Raw genomic sequence first — 12,094 nt, 5'->3', positions numbered from 1 at the left:
ATTCCAGAAAGAATGTCACTAACTGAGTCATTACCAGAGCAGGAGGAGGAGAGAACTCATTTTTCTCACCTCCTCCTTAAATGTTCTGGCAGTATGAAAACTGAATCGGCAACACCAAACTGTCTCAGAAGGTTAAATGAGAATGTTGGACCAGAATAGTAAACAGGGAGCAACAGCACTATTAAAAAGCCTCTTAAACAAAAAGAAGTCCTTAACAGGAATTTTCACAAATCAAAGTTCAACAACTTGGTTGTTCAGGTGTAAAAAATCAAATCATTTAACAGCTAGTGCAGCCACTAAACTCAGTTTGAGAAGGAAACGATGAATCAAGTTCAATAATTTGATGCAGCAAAGTGGCAAAAACTAGGGCTGTCAAAGTTAACGTGATAACGCATTTACACAAATTCGCTTTAATGCCACTAATTTCTTTGACGCAACTTGCTTTCGGAGGTTGTAGCGGGCTCAGTTTTAAAGCTGTCATCATATGAAACTAGAAAACCTAACGTTACCAACCATGTCATACTAGCTTGTTGCAAAAAAATAAATAACGCTCCAAACTTAAGCTAAATTTTGGCAAGGAAAAACTGGCATGGCAATTTTCAAAGGGGTCCCTTGACCTCTGACCTCGAGATATGTGAATGTAAATGGGTTCTATGGGTACCCACGAGTCTCCCCTTTACAGTGTTGGATTTATTATGTACAAAAGTGCTTACAATGACCTGAAATAACCTGACTGTTGGATTTGTTGTGCATGGAAGTGATTGCGAGGAAAGGGAGGAGACAGGTGCTGTTCTTTTTGCAAGGTCAAGAAGAGGAAGGAGTCAGAAGGAGATAACAAAGAAGAAAATATGCAGCAAAAACATCACGTGCCATAAGCTCATGAATATTACTATTGTGTAAACCATGAATAGGCTGGATCAGGGATAGCTCGGGGTTCAGACTTCACGAACTGACCCATGCACTGTATGTTGTCAGGGACACGTTGATTGGATCCAGATATCTGTAAACTCTTATTTTACTTATGCAACATTGATTGTTCGGAATAAATTGAATCATTATGCTTTAACTCATCTGTTTGGAAATTCTCTTTGTCACACAAGATTAACTAACACGTAACTGGGCCTTGACCTCTTGGAGGTAGAAGGCCAGTTCCTTCAACAGACATGCACACTTTATGATAATCACATGCAGTTTTAGGGCAAGTCATAGTCAAGTCAGCACACTGACAGCTGTTGTTGTCTGTTGGGCTGCAGTTTGCCATGTTATGATTATGACGAAGTTGAATTTCTAATGCAGGTTTTGACTTTACTAACTGAGGGCAAACAAATTAGATTTTAAAACCAAATTACTTGCCAGTGATACATTTAAGTGTACCCATAGCTAATACATTTGTTAGTTTGTTTTTATATCACCCATATAGACTGGCCCTCTTATGAAAAGAAGGGTAATAACACTGAGCAAAGTGGGTACAGCAAGTGGATAGTAGAAGCTTTAAGGAAAATAAAACAGTTCTTTTTCCTCTTTTAATCTTATTGTAAAGTCTGAGAAACACTAAGCACATTTATAGCAGGTGAAAGGGCTACAAACAGGGACTACCAAAATAACTGTATCTCACATCTTATCAAGACACAGCCCGAACACTGCTAAGCTGAATACATGAATGAAAATCAGCAATGAAAAGTATGTATAGGTATAAATGAGGTAAACCATCTTAGACAAAACATTTATCAGCAAATAATCAAAGTTAAAGAGCACAGAGTTTTGCTGTCCTAACACGTGAACATCTTAGGTGTCTGAAAATAAACACAAAAAAAGGAGCAACTTGCGATTGGCTGTAGCGAGGCCGTTCACAAATATTATCACTGATCATGCCGTTAAATGTTTCTACTAAGCTCCTCAATAAGATCATTTGAAAAAATAAAATATCACCGTACGACCCTGTAAGATGGCAAACACCTCACTTGCAGGTCCATAACTGCACAAGCAAAAAAATAACCCATAAAGATCATCTCAAATAAAACAATGTTTAAAATCATAAGTTTATGAAGGAAGGAAAAAAATATATAGAATTGTCCAGATACATGTATTTTCACATTCAACATCAATAATGAAAAATTGAAATCACACTGGACCGAGTTGGATAACAGACCTAAAAACACGTCAGGACCAACTCAACAGCTAGTAATTAATAACCTAAAGCAGGATTATTTAAAGGAATAGAATTAAGTAAACAAAAAAACATGTAATAAAACTTTCATTCAGGTTTACATCCATAAGTTCACATTTTAGTTAAGTCCACCAGGCTGTTAAATGTCTACCCGTTAAGTGACAACATACTGGAGGACATGGCTTTAAATCTTAACAATTTGCTGTTTGAATATTTGAAAATTGTTTAGCTTTGCTGCTCATTTTCAAGCAGACTGGAAAAATATTTCTAAAATACCTCTAAACAAAATACAACATCCTGCCTTCAGTATTACTGCTCACAAAAAAAGAAGCTGCAAAAATGTGACTCAAGAGCAATATACAGAGGAATTTGCAGGTGTTAACAATGTACAGTGTTAAAAAAGGATAAATAAAAGGCGATTTTAAAAAGGTTAATGATAAAATTAACGTTCACAAAACAAACAACCCGAGCCATTCCTTCCTGGGAAGTCTAATTATTTGTCTGGGAGCTGAAATCCCAGTACAAGTTGGCCAATTTCAGTCAAATAATCCTGATAAATATCAGCACTGAACGGACTGTTCTGTCTAAAATTAATGAGGGAATCTTAACTGTCAACAACTATCAATGTGATAACAATGTCATATTTACTTCAAGTTCTACCCAACAAGGCAACGGCACTGACCCTGCTTGGCAAAAACACAGCCAATATGAGTTAATGTCTGTACTTATGGCATAGTGGTTGCTAATAGGATAAGAGGTGCTCTAATCAACAAGAGCATCTGCATCCCAGCAGACACAGTGATTCAGACAACAAAGCACCTCTCCAAACCCCCGGCCACAATAGTCAGGGGTATAAGCCTACAGTGTGTGTCTAGGTTGGACGATAACAAATTTTAAACCTCGAAATATGAGAAAAAATTAAGCTCTCCATTATAGCTGTGACGAGACACCTGGTAACTTATTTTCTAACACCAGCGAGACCAACAAGTAACAGCTCAAATGCACACAGAACCTGGCTCCAAGGGTCACCCTGTCACTCCAGCCTGGTCTCAGATAAACCAGCAAATCTGAAAACACTGGCAACGCATGAGTTTACCCTTAAATAAGTAGATTTAAACACTCATCACAGCGCTCTCAGTAATAGTGGCATATCTGCAGCCTGCTGCATGGATCATTCTTCCCTGGGCTGAAGAAAGGATAGACGGGCTCTTCAAAGCAGGTGTCAAACATGTACAATCTCTTCATTGTGACGGCGTCGTAGAAACTAAGGCGCCCGTTGTCGTAGTCCAGGAACACGCCGACCCGAGGGGAGTTCCAGTAGTCGGCGACGGGGATGCGGCCGTCCTCTCCGTTGGCGTACAGCCGGTCCTGCAGAGACAGGCTCCAGTATCCCGAGGAGGGAGTGAGGCTGACGAAGCCCTTCCTGTTGCTGCCTTCGGTGGTAACTCCCAGGTACCACACACCTTTGTCCTTCACGTCCACCTCCCAGTAGTGCTGGCCACTGGCGTACTGGGCTGTGGCGAGGACACCACAGAAGCGAGTGAAGCGGGCTGGCAGGTCCGGTTCCTGGTTACGAACACGGCCCTCCTCCACTTTGGTGTCGAAGTCTGAGATGACCAGGTTCAGGTGAGCCGTGTCCGGGTCTAAGGTGAGGTTCTGAGGCACTACACAGTGAGAGATGGGGAGAGGTTAGGTCACATTGCTTTAAGATTGGGCTGAAGCTGGTAGTACGTTGGGGAAAAAAGAAGAAAAGATTTATCCAGTTTGACGTTTTTGTCCAAGTATAGGCTGACCAGCCAGCATTAGATTGTTTCTATTGAAATATAAAGCGAAAAGCTGTATTGGGTTAAGCTGCCTTTACATGATAAGAACTTTGCTCTTCGCTCACCACAAGGTAGGGCGCGGAGCCTTGCAAGAGGCAAAGCGCAGCGTGGGTATAATACGTCATCAAAATGTGCGCAAGGAACGCCATTCAGCATTTCTGCAACAACAATAGTTGCAGCTGTTATTTCATTGAAAGGTCAGCCGCAACCAAGGTCAAAGTTGAAATAATTTCAATTTACCACACCAAGGGTAGCGCTTCGGTCTAGTTGATAGGGCTGCACGATTAAGGCCAAAATGATAATCCCAATTATTTTGATCAATATTGAGATCAAGATTATTCATTGATTTTAGGGACAAAATATTTTGACCTCATAGGAAAACAATGGCATAGCCAGCGCAGAGCGATTTGACTGCTGATCATGTGTGGGTGGCTTTAAATAGGTGTAACGCATGCATAAAACATGTTACCTTTGCACATACAAAATCCTACATTGGATGCAACTTAATTTTTTCTAATAGCAACTTATTAGAAAATCAGTTTAAACACAACTTTTGTGTATTCCGCCAGTCTTAGACCTCACATTGCAACACATTTGACTGTCCAGTGCATGCTTATGTTTATAGAGTAAACTCACTGGTATGCAGCACGTGCATCATCTTCTTCCACATGATAAGCTGGAAGGGCCCTGAGAAGTCTGTGAATTCAGTCGGACAATTAACCGTTTCCATAGATTCGAAAGGCTTGCAATGGATGACTCTGTGGAAGAAAAATTTAACGAAATATGATTATGTGATGGCTAATTTTTTTAAAGGAAATTTGCATGGGATTTCTATAGGTTCATATCAAATAAACAACTGTAAACTACTTACTCATTGAACGTCTCAGCCAAGCTCTGTTGGAAGAAAAAAAAAAAGGCATATTTTGATTACACTTCATATCGATCTCACTTTGATTATGTACCGCCAGTGGTTTCTGAAGCATTGGTTCCTTATTACACACAGACAATAACTCTGTAATCTCTGACAGAAATCCATCTCTATTGTGAAGCTCTGGTAAAAGCATGATCAAGGTCATGGTTAAATCTCTGTGAATCAGACAGCTGATGTGTTTGACTCACCTCAAAGTTTGTTTTCCCACTGATGTGGCTGTGGATATCAGCTATAGCTTTGTCCACAGCTGCCACCTCTGTCTCCACAATCTTCAGGTTCTCGTCTATGACGGCCATGGTGGCCACTTCCTCAGCGTCCAGGCTCTCAAGCAGGGAGTCTCTCTCATCGAGCAAGAACTGGACCAAGGCACCGACGTCCGCCTCAATCTTCTCCTTGAGTCTCTGTTTCTTCAACTGGAGGACGGAGAGGTTCAGAGGGTTAGGATGAAGGATCTGATGATGTGCATGTTCAGTATTAATTGTAACATTTCAATGCAGTGTGTACCCCAATGTTTATACATCAAGTACTTTGTGACTACTAAGTAGGACTCCAAGCTGTTTTGCAATATTGCATTGAATAGAACTGACAAAATAGGGTAAAATTGGGATGTTAGAGAAGGCTGTAATCTTGAAAGACTACTTGAATGTCACCAGCAAAAAAAAGGCTTATAAAAGGACCATTTCTTACCCTCACTTCACTTCTGGTGCGCTCATCAGCTGATATAACCTTTACACATTGAGACTTCTGCCAGTTGAGCTCCATTAGCCTCAGTTTCAACTCCATCTGTAAAAAAAACATGCATATTAAAACACATGCATACAGGGAAACAGGACATAATCTGCAATATCACAGACTAAAAATAAGCTATGCAAATGATCTGGATGTAGTGAATAAGAAATGGCAAAGGCCGTACAATCTCGGCTGTCTTGGCCAAATATACAGCGGGAGACTAACACACAAGAGAATGCATCCTAACAAATTCATAGTTAGACTGACCTTCATGTCATTCACAACTTCTGGCACGGGTGCGACCTCATGGTGTCTGAAACGACAATAAAACAAATGGCCAGACAGTTAGTGGTTTGCAGGGCGATTTGTCACAGCACCCAAAAACCACTTGCCCAGTGGAGTTTTCTTGTAAACAAACACAAGTTATGTTTTCATGCAGTGCTTCTTACCAAAGCACATTGTGTGAATCCCTGAGGTCTAACAAACAAAAGTGTTGAGTGCATCCTTCCTCGAAAACATTAGAAAAGAAGATTTTTAAATATTTCTGTTTTTCTACCAGTCATCTTCATCAATGCCTTTGTCGATTGAAAAAAAAAATGTTGTGAATCACACGTGCGTCCTCATGCACAACACAAATAAACCGGGGACCCACTCATCAAAAACTCCACAGGGTACCTTTAAAAAGACCATAGGAGTAATATTCCCAAGATGCATGCTTGCTTTAGGAACTCTTGTCTTACATAATGGCTATGTTCGAAATCGCATATTATGTGTCAGTTACAATGTTTATCACAAATGTGAATGGACATTACCTTGTACACACTTTAATATTTTCTAGTATCAATTTAAGGCAAACTAAAATGATCAAATATTTTAGTGTTAAATACAGTATGTTTTCTGCGGCTACGCAGCCCCATATGCAACAAACTGCGATGCACTGTGTGTTCTGACACTTTTCTATTGGAACCAGCATTTACTTTTTTGGCAATTTGAGCTCCAGTAGCTCTTCTATTGGATCGGGCAACACGGGCCAGCCTTCGCTCCCCATGTGTATCAATGAGTCTTGGGTCTGACCCTGTCGCCGGTTCACTGGTTTTCCTTCCTTGGACCACTTTTGGTAAGTCCTGACCACTGCAGACCGGGAACATCCCACAAGACCTGCAGTTCTGGAGATGCTCTGACCCAGTCGTCTAGCCATCACAGTTTGGCCCTTGTCAAAGTCGCTCACATCCTTACGCTTACCCTTTTTTCTGCTTCCAAAACAAGTTCAACGTTCAAAATGTTCACTTTCTGTCTAATATATCCCACCCACTGCCAGGTGCCATTGTAACGAGATAATCAATGTTATTCACTTCACCTGTCAGTGGTCTTAATTTTATGGCTGATGATTTATGTTGCATCACTCGTAATTATTTTATCCAATTGTTAAATATTTTAAACTTCTGCCACGCAGTCTGCAATTGGACAGTGAAGAGCCACAATGCATTTTGGGGCAGCTGAGTATGTCCAGTAAGCTCACGTTTCAGATTAAGAAATTCTTGCGAATCTAGTATACATCCAGGCATTTCTCGACTACACAAAATCCACATACTACGCAGCTGAAACGTGCTACATACTCAATTTGACATCCTACTTAGTATGAATAATATGTAGTTTGCGATTTCAAACCAAGCCATTGTCTTTTACTTTCATTCATGTTGAAACGGTGCACATAAAAACACACTCCATGTGCCCTGTTGCTAAGTGATTAACTCACCCGTAACAAAATTTCCCCAGCCCTGACATTTGCAAAAGCTCCTGTATTATCCATGTGAATTTGTGCCGGGATATTAAATGTCCTCTGCTCTAGAAGACACCACCACTGTTTTAACCTGAGGATACCTTTACCACTTTTTTCAACCAATCACAGACAGCCATGATGCCTGTCGGGGATGTTAATAAAATGTACCCAAATTCACGAATATGTAGGATATTACTACCGACATTCATGTAATATTACATCAAAGGCCTGCTGAATTAGCTATGTGTTTACTACGTGTTTATTTACATATAAAGCGGGGGAAGTGAGATCCCATCACAAGTGGTCACTCAAGACGATGTGGAGACGTATTGTAATGCCAGGTGTGAACAGACGTACTTAAAGCCGTCCACTTGTGACTGGATCACTCACGACGCATGTTAATGCCAGGTGTGAACAGGGCCAATGACTCAGATTGAGTTCTCATTCAGGGTTAAGTGTGGGCATTAGCATGACAATGACACAACACAGGGAAAGTATCGCTCTGGCAGAAGTGTGGGTGAGGGAGAAACCTGATTACTGACTGATATAAACTGGGTTTTTTTTTAGGCTCAGTATTTGTCCAATATCCCATTTGTCACAATAATATGGTTTCCTTTATGTATTTAAATGGTAACTTTGTTGAGACGTTCAGAAACCTGGCAATGGTCCCAGTTTTCATCAGATCAATACTTGTAAAAAACTGTTTTAGGTTTCAGAAGTCTGGTTACTGTGAAACAATGGTAATATCTCCAGGTCATAATGAATATAAATGTCTCTTCTGCATGGACATGTATCATAGTTGTACAGATTCATTGGCAACCTGACCTGAACAATCTCAGTGACTAATAATTAACCCATCTTGTCCTGATGATTCTTAACAAGAAAGTAACTGGTGAATTTTGCAAAAAAAAGAGCAGAGCAAGGAATAGCTAACCTAATAAGAGTATGTTTATAATTTCCATATATATACTATATATATAGCGGGTAAAATAAGTATTGAACACGTCACCATTTTTCTCAGTAAATATATTGCCAAAGGTGCTATTGAGATGAAATTTTCACCAGATGCTGTTAACAACCCAAGTAATCTATACATACAAAGAAACCAAAACAAATTAATTCAGAAATTAAGTTATGTGTAATAATGTGAAATGACACAGGGAAAAAGTATTGAACACATGAAGAAAAGGAGGTGCAAAAAGGCATGGAAAGCCAAGACAACAGCTGAAATCTATCAGTAATTAGAAAGCAATCCGGCCCCTTGTCAGTGCAAATTAATATCAGCTGGTTCAGGCCCAACTGATGGCCTATAAAAAGGTGTCTTATTACCAATGTGTCACACAACAAAACATCTCATGATGGGCTCTCTCAAGACCTTCGCAACCTTATTGTTGTAAAACATACTGATGGCATTGGTTACAGACGCATTTCTAAACTTCTGAATGTTCCAGTGAGCACTGTTGGGGCCATAATCCGGAAGTGGAAAGAACATAATTTCACCATAAACTGGCCACGACCAGATGCTCCTCGCAAGATTTCTGACAGAGGAGTGAAAAGAATTATCAGAAGAGTTGTCCAAGAGCCAAGGACCACTTGTGGAGAGCTTCAGAAAGACCTGGAATTAGCAGGTACAATTGTTTCAAAGAAATCAATAAGTAATGCACTCAACCGCCATGGCCTGTATGCACGCTCACCACGCAAGACTTCATTGCTGAAGAAAAAGCATGTTGAAGCTCGTTTAAAGTTTGCGGCACAACATTTGGACAAGCCTGTGAAATACTGGGATAAAATATAGTCTGGTCAGATGAGAGCAAAATTGAACTCTTTGGATGCCATAATACACACCATGTTTGGAGGACAAATGGTACTGCACATCACCCTAAAAACACCATACCAACAGTGACGTTTGGAGATGGGAACATCATGGTGTGGGGCTGCTTTTCAGCATCCAGTACTGGCAAACTTCACATAATTGAAGGAAGGATGAATGAAAAAATGTACCGAGACATTCTTGATAAAAATCTGCTGCCATCTACCAGGATGATGAAGATGAAAAGAGGGTGGACATTTCAGCAAGACAATGATCCCAAACACACAGCCAAGGAAACTCTCAATTGGTTTCAGAGAAAGAAAATAAAGCTGCTAGAATGGCCCAGCCAATCACCTGACTTGAATCCAATTGAAAATCTATGGAAAGAACTGAAGATCAGAGTTCATAGAAGAGGCCCACGAACCTTCAAGATTTGAAGACTGTTTGTGTGGAAGAATGAGCCAAAATCACACCTGAGCAATGCATACGACTAGTTTCTCCATACAAGAGGCGTCTTGAAGCTGTCATTACCAACAAAGGCTTTTGTACAAAGTATTAAATAAATATCAGTAAGCGTGTTCAATACTTTTTCCCTGTGTCATTTCACATTATTACACATAATGTCATTTCTGAACTTATTTGTTTTGGTTTCTTTGTATGTATAGGTGACATGTTCAATACTTATTTTACCCGCTATATATATATATATATATATATAAAAAAAGGTGTGAACACAACCAACCTGTGTGCTCTAGATTCCCTGCAGACCAAATGCAGCTAAAACATGACATGCATCATATGTAGTTGTATAAAGATTCATTTAACTGGCAAGGTCTACATTGGCAACCTGACCTGAACAATCTCAGTGACTAATAATTAACCCATCTTGTTCTGATGATTCTTTCAAGAAAGTGACCTAATAGCTGTGGTATATTTTCAAGTCTTGCACAAGACCGTGAGGCCCCTAATTGTAAACATGTGGGTAAGAGGCATGCGTGGAGACATATGGTCATGCGATATGTCCAGGGGCTGAAAGATAAACATGTAGGACAAGGGAGCCATACATGGTCATGCGCTCAGCTCAGATGTTGCATGACATGAACCCGATATAAGGAGGCGCGAGAGCCCCGAAGTGCAGGACTTTCAGATTTGACTTGAGACCTCCGGACGTTCTAGACGTTCGTTATGATATTTGTTGCTTGTTTGTAATAAACTCTGTTATACCAGCAAGAACAGTGTCCGCGGAGCATCCTTCCTCATCACTTCAACAGCACTGTCGCAGGAAAGATACGACATAGCCTAATAGAGTGTGTTTATAATTTCCCTATATATAAAAAAAAAAGGTGTGAAGACAACCAACCTGTGTGCTCTAGATTCCCTGCAGACCACACAGATGGGCCTTTTATCAGTCTGGCAGTACAGTTTCAGCTCCTCTCCATGTTGGTCACACTTCCCATCTACTTTATTAGAAGGCTTGGTGGGTGGAGGACAAGAGCCCAGACACTCCAGGTCGTCCAGTTTGGCCACCAGGTTCTGCACCAGGTAGTTCTTAGTGAAGGTCCTCTTGTTGAACACCTGAGGGAACAAAGAAAGAGGCAGATATCTGCTTGTAACCAAGGACACAGTTAGTAGTACTTATTCTGCATTAAAGCATCTCCTTAACATTACTGTTAGCTAACTTCCCTGCTTATAATGTAGCTAACAGCCAGCCATCATCATAACAACGGTAGCCACAGTAATGCACTGCGTAACTAACATGGCAACGTTGGCTAATGCTGTTTTTCAATGATAAACTGTCAACCAGCTACTCTGAATTCACTTTTAAATAATAGTCACAAATGTACCAAACATATTAGTGAGATAAAAGAGCACGGTGGACAATACGAGAGCGTGTGTTTTTAACTTACCGTTCTGCATTGAGGACACTGGTACCCGTAGTCTCCGCCATTTTCATCCCAGTGCATGCAGATGCAGAACCGACAGAAGTTGTGGCCGCATTTCAGGATAACGGGGTCTTTGTAGAAGTCCAGACAGATAGCACATGTGAGCTCTTTCCTCAGGTCGTCTCCAGCTGCTCCAGCGGTAGCCATGTTTACAGGCGGACAGCAAACACAACACTGCCACAGCAGGCAGGAAGTGAAGGAAGAAGAGGAGGAAGAGGAGAGGAGGGAAGCAGCGGGCACATTTGTGCTGCGTCATCTCCCGTCTGAACCAATCAGATTCTTCCATCTCTCTCTCTCTCTCTCTCTCTCTCTCTCAATTCAATTCAATATGCTTAATTGGCATGTGTGTTAAGTGAACAATATTGCCAAAGCGTCAATTCAATAATAATAATAATAATAATAATAATAATAATAATAATAATAAAAAAGAACAAAATAAAAACAAAAAAATATATATACATATATATACAATTCATTAAGCAAATTACAGTATATAGATATTTGAAAAAGAACATGGAAATGGTAGAAAACAATATAGAAGTAATTTATGTCTGTTGTGTCAATAAAACAAATAAAAAACAATGAACAACAATATATTGCAATATCAAATATCAAATGTATATATATGTATATATATAAAAAACAAATAAATAAATAAAAACATGAAGTAGAGGAGTAAATAAAAGGCAGAGTGTGAGTTACATCTGTTATGTGTTGTTGTTGTGGTTGTCTCTTAGGCTGTGACATGCACTGACCTATCCTGCAGCTTCTATGGCGATGACACTATTGTCTCTCTCTCTCTCTCTCTCTCTCTCTGCTGATATATCTATCTACTCTAGTAAGGTAAAAAAAAAATAATAATAATAAAAAAAGAGTTTTTATCACAAGTAAAATAATACTTAAAGCTACAG

At 40.0% G+C, this 12,094-nt stretch overlaps 1 protein-coding gene across 1 annotated transcript; it reads right to left on the bottom strand.

Annotated features, from left to right (window-relative positions):
• Positions 1 to 1,509: 1,509 nt before the first annotated feature.
• Positions 1,510 to 11,421, bottom strand: trim47 (tripartite motif containing 47). Its single transcript, XM_037747984.1, has 9 exons — positions 11,148 to 11,421; positions 10,601 to 10,815; positions 5,918 to 5,963; positions 5,609 to 5,704; positions 5,110 to 5,334; positions 4,862 to 4,884; positions 4,627 to 4,748; positions 3,188 to 3,831; positions 1,510 to 3,156 (listed from the first exon to the last, which is right to left on the bottom strand). The coding sequence occupies exons 1-8, from the start codon at positions 11,328 to 11,330 to the stop codon at positions 3,302 to 3,304; spliced, it is 1,440 nt and encodes a 479-aa protein (XP_037603912.1). The 5' UTR covers positions 11,331 to 11,421; the 3' UTR covers positions 1,510 to 3,156; positions 3,188 to 3,301.
• Between the last annotated feature and the right edge of the window lie 673 nt (positions 11,422 to 12,094).

Source organism: Sebastes umbrosus, chromosome 17 (assembly GCF_015220745.1).
Source record: "Sebastes umbrosus isolate fSebUmb1 chromosome 17, fSebUmb1.pri, whole genome shotgun sequence".
Lineage (NCBI taxonomy): Eukaryota > Metazoa > Chordata > Actinopteri > Perciformes > Sebastidae > Sebastes > Sebastes umbrosus.
The sequence above is the reverse complement of the archived record's forward strand: the minus strand, read 5'-3'. Positions and strand labels throughout refer to the sequence as shown.